Genomic DNA, 25,494 nt, shown 5'->3' on the forward strand with positions numbered 1-25,494 from the left:
TTCTTGGGGCATTACATTGCTGGGGGAGGCTACTCCATGGGGCATTACATTACTGGGGGAGGCTGCTGCATGGGGCGAAACAGTACTGGGGGAGACTGCTGCATGTGGTATTACTTTACTGGGGGAGACTGCTGCATGGGACATTACATTACTGAGGGAGACTGCTGCATGGGACATTACATTACTGGGGGAGAGTGCTGCATGAGACATTACATTACTGTGGGAGGCTGCTGCATGTGGCATGACATTACAGGGGGAGACTGTTGCATGTGGCATTACATCACTGGCGGAGGCTGCTGCATGTGGCATTACATTACTCTGGGGAGACTGCTGCATGGGACATTACATTACAGGGGGAGACTGCTGCATGTGGCATTACATTACTGGGGGAGACTGTTGCATGGGGCATTACATTACTGGGGAGGCTGCTGCATGGGACATTACATTACTGTGGGAGGCTGCTGCATGTGGCATTACATTACTGGGGGAGGCTGCTGCATGATGCATTACATTGCTGTGGGAGACTGCTGCATGGGGCATTACTTTACTGGGGGACACTGCTGCATGGGACATTACATCACTGGGGGAGGCTGCTGCATGTGGCATTACATTACTCTGGGGAGACTGCTTCTTGTGGCATTACATTACTGGGGGAGACTGCTTCTTGGGGCATTACATTACTGGGGGAGACTGCTGCATGAGACATTACATTACTGTGGGAGGCTGCTGCATGTGGCATTACATTACTGGGGGAGGCTGCTGTATGATGCATTACATTACTGGGGGAGGCTGCTACGCCTTCATGGCATTACATTACTGGGGGAGGCTGCTGCATGGGGAAAAACATATAAAGTCACTGGGGGAGACTGCTGCATGTGGCATTACATTACTCTGGGGAGACTGCTTCTTGGGGCATTACATTACTGGGGGAGACTGCTGCATGGGGCATTACATTACTGGGGAGGCTGCTGCATGGGACATTACATTACTGTGGGAGACTGCTGTATGGGGCATTACATTACTGGGGGAGACTGCTGTATGGGGCATTACATTACTGGGGGAGGCCGCTGCATGTGGCATTACTTTACTGGGGGAGACTGCTGCATGGGACATTACATTACTGGGGGAGACTGCTTCATGGGACATTACATCACTGGGGTAGGCTGCTGCATGTGGCATTACATTACTGGGGGAGGCTGCTGCATGGGGCGATACAGTACTGAGGGAGACTGCTGCATGGTGAATAACCTTACTGGGGGAGACTGCTTCTTGGGGCATTACATTGCTGGGGGAGGCTGCTCCATGGGGCATTACATTACTGGGGGAGGCTGCTGCATGGGGAGAAACAGTAGTGGGGGAGACTGCTGCATGTGGTATTACTTTACTGGGGGAGACTGCTGCATGGGACATTACATTACTGAGGGAGACTGCTGCATGGGACATTACATTACTGGGGGAGAATGCTGCATGAGACATTACATTACTGTGGGAGGCTGCTGCATGTGGCATTACATTACTGGGGGAGGCTGCTGTATGATGCATTACATTACTGTGGGAGACTGCTGCATGGGGCATTACATTAGTGGGGGAGGCTGCTGCATGGGACATAACATTACTGAGGGAGACTGCTGCATTGTGAATAACCTTACTGGGGGAGACTGCTTCTTTGGGCATTACATTACTGGGGAGGCTGCTGCATGGGACATTACATTACTGTGGGAGGCTGCTGCATGTGGCATTACATTACTGGGGGAGACTGCTGTATGGGGCATTACATTACTGGGGGAGGCCGCTGCATGTGGCATTACTTTACTGGGGGAGACTGCTGCATGGGACATTACATTTTTGGGGGAGACTGCTGCATGGGACATTACATTACAGGGGGAGACTGTTGCATGTGGCATTACATTACTGGGGGAGACTGCTTCTTGTGGCATTACATTACTGGGGGAGACTGCTTCTTGGGGCATTACATTACTGGGGGAGACTGCTGCATGAGACAATACATTACTGTGGGAGGCTGCTGCATGTGGCATTACATTACTGGGGGAGGCTGCTGTATGATGCATTACATTACTGGGGGAGGCTGCTACGCCTTCATGGCATTACATTACTGGGGGAGGCTGCTGCATGGGGAAAAACATATAAAGTCACTGGGGGAGACTGCTGCATGTGGCATTACATTACTCTGGGGAGACTGCTTCTTGGGGCATTCCATTACTGGGGGAGACTGCTGCATGGGGCATTACATTACTGGGGAGGCTGCTGCATGGGACATTACATTACTGTGGGAGACTGCTGTATGGGGCATTACATTACTGGGGGAGACTGCTGTATGGGGCATTACATTACTGGGGGGGCCGCTGCATGTGGCATTACTTTACTGGGGGAGACTGCTGCATGGGACATTACATTACTGGGGGAGACTGCTTCATGGGACATTACATCACTGGGGTAGGCTGCTGCATGTGGCATTTCATTACTGGGGGAGGCTGCTGCATGGGGCGATACAGTACTGAGGGAGACTGCTGCATGGTGAATAACCTTACTGGGGGAGACTGCTTCTTGGGGCATTACATTGCTGGGGGAGGCTGCTCCATGGGGCATTACATTACTGGGGGAGGCTGCTGCATGGGGAGAAACAGTACTGGGGGAGACTGCTGCATGTGGTATTACTTTACTGGGGGAGACTGCTGCATGGGACATTACATTACTGAGGGAGACTGCTGCATGGGATATTACATTACTGGGGGAGACTGCTGCATGAGACATTACATTACTGTGGGAGGCTGCTGCATGTGGCATTACATTATTGGGGGAGGCTGCTGTATGATGCATTACATTACTGTGGGAGACTGCTGCATGGGGCATTACATCAGTGGGGGAGGCTGCTGCATGGGACATAACATTACTGAGGGAGACTGCTGCATTGTGAATAAACTTACTGGGGGAGACTGCTTCTTTGGGCATTACATTACTGGGGAGGCTGCTGCATGGGACATTACATTACTGTGGGAGGCTGCTGCATGTGGCATTACATTACCGGGGGAGACTGCTGTATGGGGCATTACATTACTGGGGGAGGCCGCTGCATGTGGCATTACTTTACTGGGGGAGACTGCTGCATGGGACATTACATTACTGGGGGAGACTGCTGCATGGGACATTACATCACTGGGGGAGGCTGCTGCATGTGGCATTACATTACTGGGGGAGACTGCTGCATGGGGCGATACAGTACTGAGGGAGACTGCTGCATGGTGAATAACCTTATTGGGGGAGACTGCTTCTTGGGGCATTACATTGCTGGGGGAGGCTACTCCATGGGGCATTACATTACTGGGGGAGGCTGCTGCATGGGGCGAAACAGTACTAGGGGAGACTGCTGCATGTGGTATTACTTTACTGGGGGAGACTGCTGCATGGGACATTACGTTACTGAGGGAGACTGCTGCATGGAACATTACATTACTGGGGGAGACTGCTGCATGAGACATTACATTACTGTGGGAGGTTGCTGCATGTGGCATTACATTACTGGGGGAGGCTGCTGTATGATGCATTACATTACTGTGGGGACTGCTGCATGGGGCATTACATTAGTGGGGGAGGCTGCTGCATGGGACATAACATTACTGAGGGAGACTGCTGCATTGTGAATTACCTTACTGGGGGAGACTGCTTCTTTGGGCATTACATTACTGAGGGAGACTGCTGCATGGTGAATAACCTTACTGGGGGAGACTACTTCTTGGGACATTACATTACTGGGGGAGAATGCTGCATGGGACATTACATTACCGGGGGAGGCTGCTGCATGGGACATTGCATCACTGGGGGAGGCTGCTGCATGTGGCATTACATTACTGGGGGAGACTGCGGCATGTGGCATTACATAACTCTGGGGAGACTGCTTCTTGGGGCATTACATTACTGGGGGAGACTGCAGCATGGGGCATTACATTACTGGGGGAGGCAGCTGTGCCTGCATGGCATTACATTACTGGGGGAGGCTGCTGCATGGGGAAAAACATATAAAATTACTAGGGGAGACTGCTGCATGTGGCATTACATTACTCTGGGGAGACTGCTTCTTGGGGCACTACATTACTGGGGGAGACTGCTGCATGGGGCAATACATTACTGGGGGAGACTGCTTCTTGGGGCATTACATTACTGGGGGAGGCTGCTTTGCCTGCATGGCATTACATTACTGGGGGAGGCTGCTGTATGATGCATTACATTACTGTGGGAGACTGCTGCATGGGGCATTACATTAGTGGGGGAGGCTGCTGCATGGGACATAACATTACTGAGGGAGACTGCTGCATTGTGAACAACCTTACTGGGGGAGACTGCTTCTTTGGGCATTACATTACTGAGGGAGACTGCTGAATGGTGAATAACCTTACTGGGGGAGACTACTTCTTGGGACATTACATTACTGGGGGAGAATGCTGCATGGGACATTACATTACCAGGGGAGGCTGCTGCATGGGACATTACATCACTGGGGGAGGCTGCTGCATGTGGCATTACATTACTGGGGGAGGCTGCGGCATGTGGCATTACATAACTCTGGGGAGACTGCTTCTTGGGGCATTACATTACTGGGGGAGACTGCAGCATGGGGCATTACATTACTGGGGGAGGCAGCTGTGCCTGCATGGCATTACATTACTGGGGGCGGCTGCTGCATGGGGAAAACATATAAAATTACTAGGGGAGACTGCTGCATGTGGCATTACATTACTCTGGGGAGACTGCTTCTTGGGGCACTACATTACTGTGGGAGACTGCTGCATGGGGCATTACATTACTGGGGGAGACTGCTTCTTGGGGCATTACATTACTGGGGGAGGCTGCTTTGCCTGCATGGCATTACATTACTGGGGGAGGCTGCTGTATGATGCATTACATTACTGTGGGAGACTGCTGCATGGGGCATTACATTAGTGGGGGAGGCTCCTGCATGGGACATAACATTACTGAGGGAGACTGCTGCATTGTGAATAACCTTACTGGGGGAGACTGCTTCTTTGGGCATTACATTACTGAGGGAGACTGCTGCATGGTGAATAACCTTACTGGGGGAGACTACTTCTTGGGACATTACATTACTGGGGGAGAATGCTGCATGGGACATTACATTACCGGGGGAGGCTGCTGCATGGGACATTACATCACTGGGGGAGGCTGCTGCATGGGAAAAAACATATTAAATTACTAGGGGAGACTGCTGCATGTGGCATTACATTACTCAGGGGAGACTGCTTCTTGGGGCACTACATTACTGGGGGAGACTGCTGCATGGGGCATTACATTACTGGGGGAGACTGCTTCTTGGGGCATTACATTACTGGGGGAGGCTGCTTTGCCTGCACGGCATTACATTACTGGGGGAGGCTGCTGCATGTGGCATTACATTATTGGGGAGGCTGATGGGGCAATGCATTACTGGGGGAGGCTGCACAGGGCACAATATTACTTGGGGAAGCTGCAGGGCATTACTCAGGAGGCTTGGACCAATGCATTTCCCATACTAGTTTTATACTCGAGTCAAGAGGTTTTCCCAGTTATTTGTGGTAAAATTAGGGGCCTCGACTTATACTCGGGTCAGCTTATACTTGAATATATACAGTAGCAGCATGCTATACTTCCCTCCGGTCCAGCAGAGTACCCCCCATCACTGCTAGCCCCTGTGGGTATGCAGAGGTTCAGTGTGCTCCCACTACAGCCTAATACAGACCACAACTACAGGCGATAGTCTCTGAGATGTCACCACGCCTCTCCTAACCAACAGTGACAGGATGCTCCACACGTGACGGGAGAAAAGACCAATGTAAGTATAGGTCCTTTAATATTTTGACACCACTTGGGGTCCATAGTAAAAAAAATATATGACCCCAGACATCCCCTATAAAGCCACAACCTTTCATATTGTCACAATGCTGCCTCTCTACATCTCTGCCTCTGACTCCTAAACTGGAGACGTGAATAAACAATGGACCGGTCACACCTTCCTTATGTCATGGGTGTCATTCTTGCCTATTAGTATTAGACACTCCCTACCCACAGCTCAGAATGAGTAATTCTGTATAGAAACTGGATTATATCATTGAGTATACTGATAACACTATATATATATATATATACAGCATGAAGTGGAACGCACAAAAGCTTTAATGTAAAATGAACCGAAACCAGATCCAAACATGGCCTTTGGACCCATGCTGTGCTGATCCGTGTAGCATCCAGAAAAATAACCATATACTCCTTTTAAGGAGAACTGTCCCACATTTATCAAAAAAACTCTATGAAACTTATGAATTGTGCCGCACGTTCTTCATGAATCTGTCGTAAGACATGTAAGCAATTTTTTTATAAGCCATATAAGAGCTTGTTTTTGTCGGTTGAGTTGAATTTTTGACTCTTTGTTGAGGTATACATAATGGGGCACATTTACTTACCTGTCCACGTTGCGATCCCTGATCCGGAATCTCAGACAAACATGGATTGTGCCGCCATTCACTGCGAGTGTGCACCCAATATCGTGCATGTGTTGCTTCCCCGCTCAGGTCCGCCGGAGTTCACCTTCTTCTTCCTGGTGTAAGTAAGTGCTTGGCTTGCGACACAATTTTAAAGTTAAATCCCGTGGTTTGTCCGAATCCGTTGGGTCGTCCAACGGCACCCCAACTCAATTTGTGTTGCATGAAAGCCGGCGCCAAAATCCGATCATGTGCGACACATGGCCCTTCTAAATCGCTGTCCCCCGCGATCCCCGAAAAGTCAGAAAACCCGACAGAAATGTGGCCTCAGGACCCTTAGTAAATAAAATGTATTGATGAACTTTTGATGAACCCAATGTATTGATGAACTTTTAGCAACCCTTATTTGTGGGGATAAGGAAAAATTCTGGTGTTCTTTGCAGTGGTTAAAGAAAATCTACCATCAAAATCAAGCATAATAAGCCAAAGACCATTACTTATAGATCCAGGCAACATGACTGTGGTAATCTTCTAATATTTGTTATCCATGACCTCATTTCTTCTGAAATTAACTTTTATTATTATTCTAATGAGACGCTCTGGTGGGGAAGGGGGGTTTCCTAAACTCCTCCGTGCTGTAGCTTCACAGGCTGTTACATTGAGCAGAACATATCTCTCTCATCTTGCTCACCCTGTACACAGGCAGAGGGAGGAGGGGGAGAACATTGGGTTGGGTGAAAATTTTTCTGCTCATTGTAACAGCCTGTGAAACTACAGCACGGAGAGGCTCTGGTAACGACTCCAGAGCCCTTCAGGCACATAAGCATAATTTAAAGTTGATTTTAGAAGGGAGGATGTCATACATAACAAATATAAGAAGATTACCACAGTCACAGTACCTGGATCTATGAGTAAGTGTCTCTGGTTTATCCTGCTCGATTTTGATGGTAGATTTCCTTTAATCACAAACCAGTGGTTAGACACAACGGGGTACATCTGCTAAGGGTCCGCAGACCGCATTTTCGTAGGGTTTCACGACTACTTTTGTTTTGCGGCGCATTTCACAGGGGTTTTTGGTGCATGCGCTCTGCAATGTAATGTGTGAGTCTTTATCAGGGCAGTACATGTAGAACCAGTGTTGGACCGGGGTTCATTAGGCCCGTCAGAAAAAATAATCTAGGGGCGCACTCTTATTCTTATCCCAACGTAATAGACCTTAGCAGCCTCCAAATTGGGTGGTTTTCTGCTGGACCTCCTGGGTTTCATGTTACTCTGGTGTGCCAGTCCGCCACTGTGTAGAACTGCGATCAGGCAAACACAGCATACTCATTACAATCTTTTACATATATATAGGGGCTTATTTACGAAGGGTCCTGCGGCCGCATTTTTGTCGGTTTTCATTACTTTTCGGAGATCGCTGGCAATTGTGTCGCACGCGATCGTTTTGTGCCGCAATCGTGCCGACTTTCACGCAACACAAATCGGGCAGTCCAGTTTGGGGATCGCGCAGGGATCGGGTAAGCAAATGTGCCCCATAGTTTTTTCTTATATTGCACATACACATTTGGAAACCTTCAGGCAATTGGATTCACTCTAACCAGCAACCACTGTTTACCCATCGATCACTCTGATTTTCACATACAATGAAAGGTCCTTACATTTTGGATATTAATGGGCAAGATTGGCCAATATGTTTCCCAATAAGATGCCCTTTATTTCACATAAATGTTAATTACCTGGCAACTATCAGTTTTTGGATGTCTCCAATTTTTGTGTCCACATTATTGCTCTTGATTTAGAAGTACGTAGGTTACTCAGGTGCCCACTGGATTATGTAAAAAGTAACAGGGTGGAGGTTAAAGGACATCTACCACCGGGATGGAGATGAGCCTAAGAGGCACCAGGCAATCCATTAACATCTATTGAACCTGGAGCTCCTCAGGCTCATTTGTATAATTTTTCAAATTTTTTTTTCATAAAAACAAGGGCATTTCAAGCTAAAAGAAGAACATATACTACCAGAGGGAGCACACACCAGTATGTCAGTGTGATTGGTTTACAATCCTTCATCCGGGTGGTAGATGTCCTTTAATGTGCACATTAGGAATTCAGGGGGCATCATTTGCCCATATGGTTCCTAATACTTTTAAGACCAAAATAAATATTGCCATACTATCCATCCAAAAAGCTCATAATTATTACCCTATAAAAATGATTACGTATTTTTTCTAGTTTTGCTTACATGAAGCGCATTGCTGCATATATTACCGCACTGAGTACATCAATAAATGACAATCATCTCTCTATGCTGCAATTAGTGGTGATTGAAATATTCCTTATAAAATAGATGACAGCTGAAAATAGCTGATTCTTTGATTTAATAAAAATCTAAACTCAGATTGTTTAGACATGTTGTTGAGTCATAGACCATCCATGGTGCAAGAGAACACTGTAAGCCTTAAACATCTGCCCCTGGGAGCTCATCTCTCCTATGGCATAAAGAGCGTGACTCACAGGGATGATTCTGTGTCCTGTCAATTAATTCATCTTCTAAAATACTTGCACTGGCATCTCATCCCTGACACCTCGGTGCTAGCGTCATACAAGAAACTAATGGATTCATTTAGGGTATATCCATCACCCTGACTATCTCCAGTAAGGTTCCTATCAACTTGTAAGGATTTTAGAGCCAAAGGTACAGGTCTCTCTCCTGGTGTTACTTAGTCTCAATTTCTATTATATGATGGCCAACCGATGTAAAGATAAGCTGAGAGAACAGTTTTAACAAAGGTCCTTTCAGAGTTGACAAAAAAGCAAATTCATGAGGAATGTGATATGGATCTATTGAGAAATGGGCAGCAACTATGGGAAAACCTTAGGCTCTACCTATCAGTGGATTAAAACAAAAAAAATGGAATCAAGAGATAAGTTAAAGGCAAAGGTAAAGGTCCTTTATAGAGATCAGCCAGGTCCGGCACCAGCACTGGGCATACCTAGGCAAGTGCCGGGGCCCAGAGCTGCTGGGGGGCCCACATAAAGCTGTACATAAGGATCCATGGGGGGGGGGATCATATAGAAAAACCATGAGGGGGCTGTTTGGGATAATAAACTAGGGAATATTTTAGAGAACAGGGGACTGTTTTAGTTACTGAATTTTTAATGCCTCCACTTGAGTTTGCTGCAAGGGGACCCACTGATGCTCTGCTGCCCAGGGGCCTACTGAAACCTGAAGCCGACATTGTGATTATTCAAACTTTTTTTGTTAGTGCCATGGCTGAAAGTTTTGGCCGTTGTGATGTGCCACTATGGTTTAGTAGCAGGGCCCTTTACTCTGTAATATAAAGATTATTTTTTTGTTAATATCATCAAGCTGGATTAAGGTTGGTGGGGCCAGTGGCCACAAAATCTGGTGGAAGCCCCCACTGAATGTAGCATACATACATGTCCTAATGCACACTATTCACTAGTCATGTGACCCTGGGAGCGTGGCTTCACTGAAGGGACAGGGCCTCCTGCTCACTATCCACTAGTCATGCGACCCTGGGAGTGTGCCACGGCGCATCGCTCACAGTTGACCCTCTCTTTAAGAGCGATTCATGTTGGCTGTAAGCTGACTATTTCTGTTAGCGATGTGCAGCCATAGGGCCGCCTCCCACAAGAATAAGATTTTGCTGCTGGTGGAAGACCCCTTTGTTGGAATTTGGTGAGGGCCCAGGGCCACACACTGGGAGCCCACCCAATAACCGGGCCCTGATTATTGTTTTTAGTTTTCTATTGATGTAAGCAACTGAGGGTTTGCCATGACTTTGGATTTTTTTTGGAGGGGGATGAATGAAAATAATGACAAAAGTGTGTTATTGTAGTATCATTATGGGGCTTCACTTTAACAATTTGGACATAAAACAATTCTTGTAATTTAAAATATTTCGTATACCATAGTATGTATTAGGTCTTATTTTGTTGCAGGACAAACTATAGTTTTTATTGGTTTTAATTTTGCGAACATATGACTTACTAATTGCTTTTTAATTGTGAGGTAAGATGGATAAAATCAGCAATTATTTTATAGTATACCGTAATTAAAAATTCATGATTGTTATTAAAGTTTTACAACATTCACTGTGCGGGTTGGTTAACAAGAAAACAGTATTAATTATGTGCGTTTATTTATATACTGATTCAGGATGATGTTTGGTCATTTTTATAAAATATATTTTTATATTATAGTTCTGCTAAGGGATTTAAGGCTGCGATATCTTGATTCCTTCTATACAACACTACACTATGATGACTGTAAGGAGTTACATGGCCACTATGGCAAGTCCCACTACAGATGGAACCATTAATGTATACAAGCTTCCCATATGTCCCTGGTGTCACTGTTGTAGATGTATAGTGTTTGGTGTTAAGGATTTAAAGATGATCAAAATTATATACAATATTATCAGTTTTTTTTACAAACATTCCCTGCTAGTACTGGAATATCAGTGGTGTAACAAGACTCCAGTGGGCCCAGGTGCAAACTATGGATGGGGATCCAATATATCTTAATCAGTAATGCTGCATCCGTCCCCCACACTGTACTTTACTCATATGTCATTTATATACTGCACACACATATACACACTATATACAGGTGGTTCCCTACTGAAGGACACCCGACTTACAGATGACCTCTAGCTACAGACTAAGCTCTGTTGTCAGGCTCCAGGGTTACCAGACCCACTGGACCACCGCAGACAATGACGTAAGCCAACACCTGGGACCGGAGTCTAAGAGGCACCCGGTTTTCACCAGAGCCCGTTGCAAAGCGGGTTGGACTTGCTGCAGCAGGGTACCACCAGGTTGTTTCACAGGTGCGACTTTGTCTGTGGTGGCAGCCAAGGAGAGGTACAGAAACAAAAGGCAGATTCGTGGTCGGGGACAGGCTGGAGGTCAGGACACGTGGGAACAGGTCCGGGGTCACAACGGGAAATCAATACGCTGGTGCAAGGCAAGGAAACAAGCTTTCTCGACGGCATAGTGCATGAAGATCCAGTAGGGAATGCTGGGAGGGACCGGCTTTTAAACAATTTCCAGGGGACGGGGATCAGTGGTGCAATGGTCCTTTAAAACTTCGAGTGCCGGCGCGCACGTCCCCGCCTCCTAGGGTGAATGCAGTAACAGGAGTGTGGACATGTGCGTGGTGCCAGTGGGCAGTGAAGGGCACGAGTGGGCCAGCGACCCGCTACATAGGTCGCGGCAGCACCCGTGACACCTCTGACCTCTGGTTAACCTCTCTGGATGCTTCTCTTTAGTTCCAGGCTGCAATGATCAGCTGTAAGGTGTCTGTAATGAAGTTTTGTTGATAATCCTTGTTCCCATTACAGCAAAACATTTTTAAAACCTAATTGTCACTGGGACAAAATTTTGCCTGGACAATTATAAAATATACAGTTCCAACTTACATACAAATTCAACTTAAGAACAAACCTACAGAACCTATCCTGTACGTAACCCGGAGACTCCCTGTATACATTACATACACATATACATCATACTTATGAGATATATATGCCATATGTATGCTACACATAATCATACATAAATATACTATAAAAGTTTTACCATACATACTAACACATATCCTTTATATTCATACATCCATGTAGCATCCATACAGCAATGAGATCTCCTAATGAATGTATGTACAGCAAAGGCACCCCTGAATAATTAATATTAGTGATGTCACAGAACAGAGATAAAGAACATTATACTACAGTAGTAGACTTGAAGGTCCTCAGAAGTGGATGTACCCTTCATCTGTGTTGGTCTAATACATTTGTCTGTAGCTGTCACAGTAGTATACCTGGAGCAGATACATACTCATCTGATCCTACAAGTAGAATAATGCTCAGACTGTGAGAACATACATTAACCAAAGTATTGGGGATCCTAGATGCCATGAAAATGCAGATTTATGAGTTCTGTGATGTATCTTATAACACAAAAGAATAGTATGATATGGTTTATATATGATAATTCACAACACTGTCCTCTTGGAGACCTCACAGTTCTTGAGGGAAGAAGCCAAATTGAGGTTCTATCAAAGAAAATCAGAGGTTTGGGTGTAGAAATTCCTTTAGGTTGATGCAACATGATTAATGCTCGTCCAGCTGCCAGACACACACCTGTGGGGAACCTCTCCCTCATTGTCTTCAGTTTTGCTAAAGCCTGTCAACTCTTCCTCAACATGGGAACACAAATTGGGTGAAAGAGAGCTTTAGGGTAAACCCAGTCCTATTGTGTAGCAGAATTTCCATCTTGAGAGCACTCATCATTCTCAGAGCTACTGTTTATTTTGTTAATGTACCAAGATAATGTTAAACTGATATGTATTTCACTACATGAGAAGATCACAGTAACAAATATAGGCTTTTAATGGGAACGATAATCCATTGTTGTGAAGGCATCTCAAAAACTTCTGGTGGAGAAGATGAGGGTGCGGTAATGATGAGGTAAGAGCATAGGGAAGTTTGGATGCAAAGGACTAGCACTTCAGTTCAGATATAAAAAGAGTCCAACAACATAACAAACATGGGGTCATCCTGGCAATCTTCTAAACCACCGTCAGTAGCCGACTTCATAGGAACATTCTTGTATTTCTTAATGTTTTAATCTACTTTAGTTTAGCCAAAAAGAGCAGTCACCTGGCTCATTTCCATTTAATTGTCTGTGGTGATAATTCTGGTGCATATATTCAGGATGGATGGGGCCAACCTAAGCAAGGAACCCATAGCTACCATAGAAGTTAAACATGCTGAATCCAAATATTAACATTTCCGTACATTTATCTTTGTCACTTTCCATATTACCTGTGTAGATATTATTCCAAAAATTTTGAGGGAGAACCTTAATATTAGATTGGAAATTCCTACTTTTGGTTGGGGAGTTGTCATCAAACCTTCTTCAATAATTTGTCCGTTGTCCAGGAGTGTAACTAGAATGTGTGTGAATATACTATAATATATTTATTGCCCCACCAAACCAACTATTGCTCCCACAAAGCATGTGAAACTTTCTGGATACATATACTTATCTTTTCCCATTACAATGCAGCAGTTCTTTCTTCTTCTCTGCTGCTGCTGCTATATGGCACGCATCATCACATCCCACATTCAAGCCGCAGCAGAGGCTCATTGATGGAGAAGAGGGCTTATGGCCACAGCTGCTGAGCTGTCTGGGACCAACACTGTGCAGGCCACGTGGCTGCCACTAAGGCAGAAGTTCTGCCAAGGAGCAGCATTTTAATACTGTGCACTTTTTATGGGATTTGTCTTTGTAGCTATTATATCAAGCAGAATGAACAGTATTGCAACACAATGGCCTCATTGACAGTCGTCTGACCACAGTCAACTCAGCACAGGATAGATACAAGGAAGGTCTGGGCTTAGGATGGGCTGAGAAGAAATGTTCTTTGTACCCATCAAAAGCAGGAATAAGAACTTCGGCCCCTTTCACACAAACATTTTTACAGTCTATTTTCTCGTACCTCTATTTGTAGATAACCTAGGTCTCTGATTTTTTTGTTTTTAGCCTTCCCTGTGTCTGTGAGTCTCAAGTTTTTTATTTGCATTCTGGTAAAAATGTTTCTGTGGACCACATTTCCAGAAAATCATCATCATCCTCAAAAATGGAAGATGTGAATGACATATTGATGACACTCGGACCTCTTGGACACTTGCGCAAGGGAAGAGAAAACAGGCTGAAAATAGATGAAAAACAGAATGTAAAAATGGATCTACAAGCCCTAGTTTGTGAACAGAGAGAAAAAAAGCACTATGTCAAGGGGGTTTTAGGGTCACATATATACTGTACGAAGTTTGTTTGTAGCTTTGGATGTGTATAAAGTATAAGTCAACCAGGCAAGTTGATGCCTTGTCTTTTAAGGTTCAAGCTTCAAGATGTGCCATAGTTAATACTTCCATGCATCATTCGATAGGATAACCAGAGCTTTCACCGCACATTATCCATGTGCTTCCTCCTATTCATGGTGAACGTAATGTGAAATGAGATGAAAGAAGGAAATTATCTGATTATGACACTTAGTAACAGCCAGGAGGCAAATAAGAGACTGAAAGTCTTGTTCCTTCTTATAGCTGAAGAATTCCAAGATTAAATTTAGGAAGAATAGACACCCTGCCCTGCTGCAGTGACAATTGTAGAGAAGGAGGTACCCAACCTATGGATCTTCAGTTCTGGCAGGACATCACTATGTGACATCCCTGATAAAGACTCTGTTATTGTCAAACATTTGTTACCGGGTCTCATTTACTTGAGAAATCAGTATGTGTAGGTCACAGAATGAGGAAATAAGGGAAGGTTCACACTACCATCTGCACTATTCTGATCTGTCACAACAACAGATATTTCTTTAGTATCAGCCCTGGTAGACTTAACACATCAGGCCCCTTTCATCTCCCATTGGATTCTCCAAACGGGACATCTTTACTTAAAGGGAACCTGTCATCAGAAATTGACCTACCTAGCCATTACTAATATGTTGTGAAGCAGATTAACACCTACCAGATCAGGTTTATTTCATGGTCCAGTGTGGTGGCATCATTCAGAAAATCAACTTTGAAGTGAGATGTAGATTGTTTGTAAAAAGTCATGGAGATGGAGAGCTCAGCATTGATGTCAAGCTCTCCTCATCCGAGATCTGGAGATCTGGTCTGTGACTTGTCTGGATGCAAGACCATCAATTAAAGTAAAAAGGGCTTTCTGTAGTGAGGAAAGCTTGTTGTAAACGCGTTACACTCTCAGTCTCCTTGACTTTATATAGCCAAATTACATCTCACATAGAAGTTTTGTTTTTGGACGATGCCACCGTGCTGTCCCATGGAATAGACATTATTGAGAAGCTGTTCAGCTGCTTGATGACACATTGATAATGGTTTATTATGTCAATTTCTGCTGACAGTTTCCCTGTCAGGTAATCTGGATCTCTTCTTTTTTTTACATTTTGCTGATGAACAGATTCCCATTGTTCGCTGACATTATCATAATGGTATAATTGATAGTGTATTCTTTTTGGATGGAGTGGTTCCATGTAGAGCAGTTATGGAGATTACTATAGGTGATACCACTGTATGGTGGAATTTTTACACCCTGTACTCACTGATAAGTAAACACTTTGTGCTACAGATTTTTTACATTACACAACTGTATTTTGGTAAAAAAAAATACCTCTATCTATGATTTGTACCTGTTGTGAATGCCTATTATACTAAAAACATGGAAAAAAAAGCCCAATGGAGCATCCAGTGTAAAACACTTTGTTTGGTCTGACTGTAATCTTCCAAATTCCAAAAAGAGTTAGTAACAAAAGCTAACAATAGAGGAGGTCTGTAAAAGCTGTAATGCTAGCCATGGACCACCATTATTCAGAAATGAGGTATAGAAGTTAGTGCAGTATACACTTCTTACATGACAAGGAAATCAACTGGTCCGGTATGGTGAATATAATGCTATGTGTTGGACAAATAGAACTGATTTGCTATGTTCAGTCCAATTGAGTAGAGAGTAGTTTTCAAAATGCTAGCTGACACATGGACTCAGTTTCCCAATGCAAACGTGGTTATGTGAATGTAACCTTAGTTTGGAGAACCACTTACATCATCAAGGTACAAAGGACCTTGTTCATGTGACTGATCCCTGGTAAATCCATTGTCTCCTTATTGGATTTACCATTGACTCCTTATTATTTCTCAGTGAAAACATTTGAATTAAACTAATTCTTCAGTTTTATTCTCATGAAAGTAAGTTGTCTGGACTCCAAATTATAACGTAGTTATATTAGTTAGTTGAAATAAGACATATGTCCATCTAGTTTAAACAAGGAGTATATGGGAACATCAGTCTGTGTGTGGGTACAGAAATTGCATGGATTGTCTACTTTGGACATTTCTTTTTTTTTTTTTGGTTGAAAAGGTCCTTGGTTGATAAACTGATGCTTGGACTCCATCAAAGACCATCTGTAGTATAAAGGGGGAAAATTAAGTATTACACGGTTTCTATTCAATTTGATGTAATGCATGTTGTGATGCATGGATATTCTGGGTTCTCTGAAAGGCCAACTACTTAATGTCATGAAAAAGCTAGGAGCAATTACTGTCATATGCATATAATAGTGTATGCCTAATAACAGTGCACCTACTATATAAATGTATACATCTGGATCTACAAAATGTAAAACTTTTTAGACTGCATGAGCTTATTCCGCTCTCTGCTAAATTACTGATGTGGGTGGATTGATTCCTCTGAAAAGTTCAGTGAGATGTCATTGTCTGATACATACCTGAAGGCATCCTCCCTGCCTAAATTATAGGTTTGTGAACATAAACAAAAGAAAAAAAAACATTGACTGTGAAAGTTGTGTGTCAACTGTATCCAAGAAGGAAAATAATGCCGAAAAAAACAGGAGTGTAATCAATCCATTATTGGCATGTATTCACTCCTGGCAGACACGTAGTGAATATTAATTAGGTTCTGAAAGGTGACACCCATTAAAAAGTATTTATAAGGAGACTAGTAGGGTGCAGGATAAGCACCTTCAGTACTAGAACAGGCTTTGCTAGTGACTAGCTGATTGGCTTGAGATCATCTCCACCTTGTCAACATGGCTTATCAATCTTCATCATCTTCTTATAGGGCATCAACTGGGTCTGTAGCTGGTGGAAGAGGAGTTGGCTCAAGGAATTCTGTGTCTTTTTCTAAATATGCTGCAAGTGGAGTAGGAGGAAATTATGGTGGCAATCTAGGGTTCTCCCAGGTTGGAGATTTTGGTGGCAACTTAGGTGCTGGTTTTGATGGTGGTTTTGGTGCAGCAGGAGCTGGCTTTGGAGGTGCAGCAGGAGCTGGCTATGGTGGTGGAGCTGGCTATGGTGGTGGAGCTGGATTTGGAAGTGGAGCAGGCTTTGGTAGTGGAGCTGGCTTTGGTGGAGGATCTGGCTTTGGTAGCGGAGCAGGCTTTGGTAGTGGAGCTGGCTTTGGAGGAGGATCTGGCTTTGGTGCTAGCTTCAACCAAGGGGGTGGATTTGGAGATGGCCTTCTTTCTGGAAATGAGAAGATGACCATGCAGAACCTAAATGACCGTTTGGCCAACTATCTAGACAAGGTGCGCGCATTGGAAGACTCTAATGCAGTACTGGAGAAGAAGATTCGGGAATGGTATGATAAGCAGAGCCCCGTTAGTAAGGAAGCAGACTATAGTCAATACTATAAGATCATTGCAGATCTGCGTGCTAAGGTATGGCTTCTGGTTAACCTTGTAATATCTGGTTTTTGTTGAATTTTCATGTCATGTATGTATAATGTACTGATTATATGTAGGTAAAGAAACATAATACTGTATATTGTATACATAGTAGGTGTAGCTTAGTTCCACATTTAGCATACAATAAATGTGCAATGGCAGAAAATGTCCTAGATGAGCTTTTAGACAGCAGTGAATAGGTTAAACACAGAGTTGTTATGCTTATGATTTCATGCTTATAATTAATAATGATCCTGGGAGCTAATAACTCTTTCATTGCTGCATCACTATGTTGTTGTCTATAATACATTAACGTAAAATTGAAAAATGTGGTCGACTCTCATGGTCAATGACCATCATTATATTTTAGTGGTTATTGTGGGTCAAAATAGCAAGAGCTGTAATAGTAAAAGCTTTGATAGATACTGGCATTTGCTGGAACCCTTTTACATCTTTAGTGAGTCTTAGTAATGTAGTTTGGAATACCGTAATCTAACTGATCAGAGCCATCATTTACAAACCCTCGAAGGAACAAAGTTAAATACAGACATTGTTAATAGAACATAAAGAGTCCACACCTTTGTATATATTAACTGCAACAGTCTGAAACAAGATGGAACACAGCCTAATATGGCAGATAACATTTCATACTTGCAGGTTGCAGTATCAAACACACCTTGTTTAAATGCATTGCGATAGGTTAGTACTCAAGTGCCATGTTTTTATGTAGATTTTTAACCTTACTTATGTGCTTGGGTTAACCTCTTTACTAAGAAGCCTCTTCAGGTTTATATCACCAATAAGTAAGGGGTTGGGACTCGCCCCTTACTCTCTATGGGCTCTCTTTTTATGAAAATAGGGGTGTCTAAGCACTTTAAGTGGATTATTAAATTGTGCCTATTTAAGGCTGCAGCTAGGGTTAATATTCCCCTGCCGATTTCCTCTGCCTTGATGAGGTTGTTTCGATTAGGGCAGGAACTAAAAGAAAGAAGAATCTAGGCTCAGTTGATTGACTGTGGTTTACAATTTTCATAGTACGAAATAAAGTCCTACTAAGTCAAGGTATAAAGTGTTATAGTTGCAGAATACAAATAAAAAATACGATGAAATATGACACTGGACTTCTGGTCCATGATATAGAAGAGAATAAGGCTGATCGTTTGACAAGCTGTAACTCATTCCCTTAAGGCAGTAAAATGGTATAGCAGTTACAGGCAATCTAGATAAGCATAAGCATCCTAAGAACTTTTTTCCATGAAAGAGATCATTGTATAAAAAGTAGTTGTAGTAGGTTGTCCTAAAATAAGTACTCACATTTGTAATAATGGTTATTATTCATCAATCTACAGATTCTTGCTGCCCAAATTGATAACCACAAAGTGATCTTGGCCATAGACAACACCAGACTAACCACAGATGACTTCAGATTGAAGTAAGTTCCTAAGGGATCATGTTCTCCTGGACATCATGGTGTGAAGCTTGTTGGCATTTGAAAGATCTTTCATTTGAAATCTTATTTAAAGTTTTCATTACCTCCCTTTCAATTTGTCAGAAGGAATAGCTTTAAATATAAGCTAAGCTAAGATCAGATATACATCTATATATTTTGGTTTAACCAAGCTCCAAGCAAGGTTATGACTCCGGCTTATCTAATGCACAGCTCCAGCGCCCAAAATTTGCATGGGTGACTTTTTGGGCAGATTCATCCCTCTGTTAAGCTCTGCTATAGATTAGAAATACCTGTTGTACTTGTAAATCCCTTCTCAACTCATATGTTTGTTTGCAGGTATGAAAATGAACTGGCTCTCCGCCAGAGTGTGGAAGCTGATATCAATGGCCTCCGCAGGGTCCTTGATGAGCTGACCTTGTCCAAGGCTGACCTTGAGAGCCAGATTGAAAGCTTGACTGAAGAACTGGCCTACTTGAAGAAGAACCATGAGGAGGTGGGATCATGTACATTTACCACATTTGTTTTTCTATGTAAACATGTAAACCAATTTATGGAATTTATATAATTATCTTGTAGGAGATGAAGGGATTGCACGGTCAAGTCAGTGGAACCGTCAATGTGGAGATGAACGCTGCTCCTGGCATTGACCTGAGCAAGACTCTAGCTGACATGAGGGCTGATTACGAGAAGTTGGCTGCTAAATATCAACAAGAAGCAGAAGAAAGATTCCAGGCCCAGGTGCGTTTAAAGAATTGTATAGTCTTGATTGTATGGTGACCATGTGCTACCACTCAGCCACAGTACTATACTAAACTACCCAACCCAAACATTGAGAAAAGTAGGCCATATCTAAATAATTTTACAGACCTGGCTGTTTTTCAATAGACTGTTGTCGGTTGTTTTGAGTGATACAATAGTCATGTAAACAACGTTGAGCCAAAATTGTTCATTTCCGTAAACTTTTATCATCATCTCTCATTAGTGGCTTTCTTTATCTATTACAATTGACTGAAAAGTTAAATAAAATATATAATTTATGATAAATATTTACATTACAATTACAATTTTAAGTGATTTTGACACAAGTTGATGAACAATTATTAAAAGCTGCATATCAAGTTTATCATTCTCTATAGATGGAAATAGCAACCTCAAAGTCTTTTGTTATAATATTATAATAATTTCTACTTGTCTTCATCCATGAACAGTGCAGATTGCTAATAATTCTCCTGTGTGCTTCTGTTTGTTTTAGACCAGGGAATTACAAGCACAGGTTGTCACCGGAAGTCAAGAGGTCCAAACTTCTAAATCAGAAATCACAAGCCTGAAGCACACTCTACAGAGTCTAGAGATAGAGTTGCAGTCTCAGCTCAGTATGGTAAGGGACCGGAGCCTGTGACAACGACTTCCTACATGAAATTAGCCAAAATCTATGATATGACCTATACCTGTAGCAGGTAGAAGTTACACAAAGACCCGGGTGCATCTACCGGGGACATATCCATAATTTGACATCTTTCCAATAAAGCACTACACAATAGTGTCATAGAATGCTTCACCATCACTTTAAAATGCACATGGGCAAGAAACAAGAAGGAAAAGTGGAAAGGCAGAGTGGGTGACAGTAACCAGGTAGGGAGAAGGGAAGTGAAAATCACTTGTTTTGGCACCCTTGGCTATTGCAGGTGGCAAGGAGTGGGGTGACCATGGCTAATCCTTTGTGGGTCTGTTCCTCATCTAATTGAGGCAGGTTAAATATGTGAAACAAAGCCAGTAGCGTGGAGGGGTTGTCAAAGGATGGCGGTTGTGGATGTACAGAATGGACTCGCCATGACAGAGGGGGTAACACTCCGGATTACAGGGCCACATACAAAATTTAAGGAGACCTATCCAAAAAATAAAATGTAGCTTAAAGATGTTTGCCCAAAGAAACTTCTCAAATTTCAATTCCCTAGTAATGTTAACCCCTTACTTTACAATTTTACTCCACCCTTACAATTACAGTTTTATTGTTGTTTTAGCTCCTATCACTTAGTGATGGTCAGAGTGTGGGAGGGGACTCTCTAAGGAGGCAATTTATGATCCCTCTTGTTCTGTGAAATGCTGACAATGTGGTTAGATTTTCAGGGTACAGGCTTAAATACGTTCATTTAGCTTCTAAACATTCACTAGTATCTGACAAAATAGAAAAAGAGAGATGAGATACTTAAGAGATAAGAGAGGATGAGATCCATGAGATGGATAAAACGCAATGACACTCTCAGCTCAGCTAACTCACCTTTAACACACAGAGAGTCAGCTTTGCTTTATACCTCCCTCCTCGATAAAGACGTTATTTGTCTGTAGCTAGTAGAGTAAGTCTCTGCACTCTGCTTGCTGGCAGGAAGTGCCTCTGTCTGAGCTGGTCTTATAATTCAAGGGGGAGGGGCAGGAGGCAGAGAGCACTGCAGTGGGCAGACAAGAGAAGCTATTCATGAGAAGATCTTACCATAGTCAGAAGATTTACGGTCAGATCCAGGGACAACCAAATTGTGTACAGCAGGACTGATAGAGGCAGGTTAGACTTATATCTGTGAAATGCCGTATTTTTGTTAATAACAGTGAATTAAAGAATGTGTTATTTTGTTAAATTTAAGAATCTTGTCTTCATGGGAATAGCCCTTTAAGGGTTAGGCTCGCCAACTGTTGAATTGTGAATAAATGCAACTGAAGCTATAACTTACAAAGGTCAAACTTTAAACTATTGGATCATTTTTAGAAGATATTGCTATTATAAAATGTTATTCTGTTAACCAACCATTTTCGTCATATGCAGAAAGCAGCACTCGAGTCCTCATTGGCAGAAACAGAAGGCCGCTACTGTGCACAGCTGTCACAACTCCAGGAAGTTATAGCCAAGGTCCAGTGTGAGCTCCAAGACATCAGGAACCAGCTGGAACTCCAGAGCAGCGAATATAAGATGCTTCTGGATGTGAAGACCCGCCTGGAACAAGAGATTGCCAAATACAGAGACTTGTTGGATGGACAAGACATGATGTGAGTCATTGAAGACAAGGAGCAAATGTTTTTCTAATGTTAGCAATGGATTCATCTTTGATCCTATACTAGCCACCATATTGGGGTCTACAGGTGCCTATAGCTTACTTTAGCTTGGGAATGGTAGAAATCAAAGATAAATAATTTAACACTAAAGCCTACAAATTGTTAATTTAGACCAGTTTAAAGTAAATTTACCATCAAAATCAAGTATGATAAATCAGGGACACTTACTCATAGATCCACTGTGATAGGCACTGTGACTTTGGTAATCTTCTTATATTTGTTATCCTTGGCCTCCTTCCTTCTAAAATCCTCTTTTAAAATTGTGCTACCCCCCTTCCTCTGACTGATGTTATCATACACAGTAGGAGGGGGAAGTTCTCCTACACAGTGTAACAGCCTATGAAGCTGCAGCATGGATGGGATCTGTAACAACCCCAGGAGCCCTTCAGCATCATTAGCATAATTTTAAAAGTTTATTTTAGAAGGAAGGAGGCCATGGATAACAAATATAAGAAGATTATCACAGTCACTGTACGTGGATCTATAAGTACCGGAAGATTTTGATGGTAGATTTCCTTTAAACCCAGAAAGATGCGACTGATGTAACCTTTCTCCTGTACACATTCTCCGTAGAACCAGCAAAAATGTATGTGCAACTAGGACCTAAAACAAGTAGCAGTTTAATGATTTCATAAAGTACAGTATACGGACGAGGAAAGAAGCAAATTTACCTAACCTGATCCATTTATATATGTGCTCACTGGCTCATCCTTCAGTCTTTCTCCTATATCTTACCCTATAGTCTGAGCAGAACATCAGTACCAGCCCAGTCTCTATTAAGCACTAATATAGAATTTGTGTTATAGAAACAATGTATACATCTGATGTATAATAACTATACAATATACATTTTCCATGTACATGAATGTAACAATAATTTTTTGTGTTCTAGGATCCCTGCAGGAAGATCTTCATCAACTACAGTCACAACCACATCCACTTCATGTGAGTAACACTCCATAGTCATTGCATATAGCATTTATGGACAGCAGTAATGGTTCTCTATAGGTACCAAAAATGTTCTTTCTTAAAGGGGGTTTCAAATTTTAGAAAAAAAGGTTTTTCCATATATTTCTATGTGTTGTCAGGATCTTATTAAGTGACTGGGGCACAATACAATATAAACTGTGCAAATGTATATAATAACAAGGGATAACTGAACTCCTTTTTTTTCACCACAGCTACCACAAGAGTGCGCTGATCCTGAACCCACAGAACGCAGCCACCTCATGGCGTTGTCACATGGCCTGTTTTATACTGTATCCTCTCTGTGTACCCCCCCCCCCCCCTATGTCTCTTCACATGCAAGGACACTAGTTACAAGGTGTTTCTCCGGCTTTTATGGTGGTCAATAAATCTTTTCTTTTCTGCAAGGTACTCTTGTCTCTTATGTATTATTCTTCATTCACTTCTCAGATGAATTGTTTCTCGAGTTATATCTTGCTATTTCAGCACTAGCCTTGCAGTTGAAGGGGTATTTTCATATTTAATATCTACAACATATCCACAGACTGTGACCTCAACACATTCGGGCACATTTACTAAGGGTCAGAACAGCGCATTTTCGACGGGTTTTGCATTTTTTCGTTTTGCGCTGAATTGCCCCGGGTTTTTGGCGCATGCGATCGGATTGTGGCACATGTGCGCTGGCCTGCATAAAACACAAATCAGGGGGGTGCGTGGACGTCAGACAACCCGACTGATTCGAACAAACCGCGGAATTTAAAAAGCAAATTGTGTCGCAAGATCAGCACTTACATGCACCGGGAAGATGAAGGTGAACTCCAAGCTCGGGAAGCGACACATGCAGGAAATTGGACACATGATCTTAGTGAATCGCGGCAGACCCGAATCCTCGTCGGACAACGCACAGTGGAGATTACGACGGGACGGGTAAGTAAATGTGCCCCATTGAGGGTGATTTATTACCTGTGTCATTGAACACAACTTTGATGTTTCCGATTAGTTGTCAGCTTCTACACTGCAATAGAGTAATGTGGCGCACTGAAGTAACTTATTTGGTGCAGTACTATATTTTTTGCACAATGTCATATGAAATGAGATGGAAGTTCTGGATTGTTGGTGTTTAAGCCAGTAAGCCGCATTGAATTCCCCGCATTGTTTTACTCAAATGTGTAACAACTGAGTACAGATATTGCACCTATATCAACCTCCTGTATATATATCAGGAAAGCAAAAAAATCCTAGGCGTGGCCCATTTAATAAACAAAAAGAAAAAAGTAGCAGCACTCCAAGGATTTCAATAACCAAATGTTAAGATGCTTTATTCCACATGCCGACAGGCAATGTATAGGCTGTTTGTGAGCCAAAAAGTTGACTGTCCTATATCCTCCGAAAAGTGATAATAAACATTAATAATCCAGTTTTTAATGCCGGTAGTAAAGACAGATTATTCCTTTAATATTTATATGACAAAGTATGCCACGTCCTGGAGCTTGCATGTACCTCTACATAAGATCAGCAGAGAAGGGGAAGATGCTTTCCCACCAGTCCAGTTAGAAAGTAACAACCCTACTCAGTTGGGAGAATCAGTCAATAGCATGATTGAGGCTGATCCTCCATCCAGGATGTGGACAAAGTTCCACCTTGGTGAGCACCTTCAGAGGATTCAAGAAGAAAGGTATCCACGTATAGTAGTGTTAGTGTAGTTGTATCTATGGTGTAATGTGTGTTCTTCACAGGTGTATCAAGCTGTGAGAGTAACCTGAGTAGAAAGTTGGTGAAAATACATAGAAAACTGTACATTATGTATGACTACCTAAAGGGGTTCACCTAAACCCTATTCATAGGTAATGTCATAAATTATAGGACATTTTTGTTTTGACGCCATGGGGGGAGACTGATGCAGCAGCTTGTGTACCCTTGTCTCAATCTCCTCTTGTCAACACTCATCCAGCTCCCTCCCCACTTCCTGTGGATTGAGCAGGGGGGGGGGGTAGTGGAGTAGAGGAAGAATGCATGAGGAGACTGAGACACAGGCTGCAGCCACCCCTCCACCCAGAACTCACTATATGCCGCTTGCAGAGATCCAGGTAATGTAAAATAAATTATTATAAATTACTAAAATGATTCAAAATTCTGAAAAAGGCATTTTAAAAAACAGCATAGCATAAGCTATTGGAATCAGTCACTAGTAA

At 42.9% G+C, this 25,494-nt stretch overlaps 1 protein-coding gene across 1 annotated transcript; it reads left to right on the forward strand.

The window, feature by feature from the left end:
* Positions 1 to 17,064: 17,064 nt before the first annotated feature.
* On the forward strand, positions 17,065 to 23,713 carry LOC140064455 (keratin, type I cytoskeletal 19-like). The gene is made up of 8 exons (XM_072111383.1): positions 17,065 to 17,778; positions 19,134 to 19,216; positions 19,571 to 19,727; positions 19,811 to 19,972; positions 20,487 to 20,612; positions 22,050 to 22,270; positions 23,229 to 23,281; positions 23,518 to 23,713. Exons 1-8 carry the CDS (start codon positions 17,149 to 17,151, stop codon positions 23,535 to 23,537), a joined length of 1,452 nt encoding a protein of 483 aa, XP_071967484.1. The 5' UTR covers positions 17,065 to 17,148; the 3' UTR covers positions 23,538 to 23,713.
* Positions 23,714 to 25,494: the final 1,781 nt, after the last annotated feature.

The sequence above is a fragment of the Engystomops pustulosus genome, chromosome 6 (genome assembly GCF_040894005.1).
Source record: "Engystomops pustulosus chromosome 6, aEngPut4.maternal, whole genome shotgun sequence".
Taxonomy (NCBI): Eukaryota; Metazoa; Chordata; class Amphibia; order Anura; family Leptodactylidae; genus Engystomops; species Engystomops pustulosus.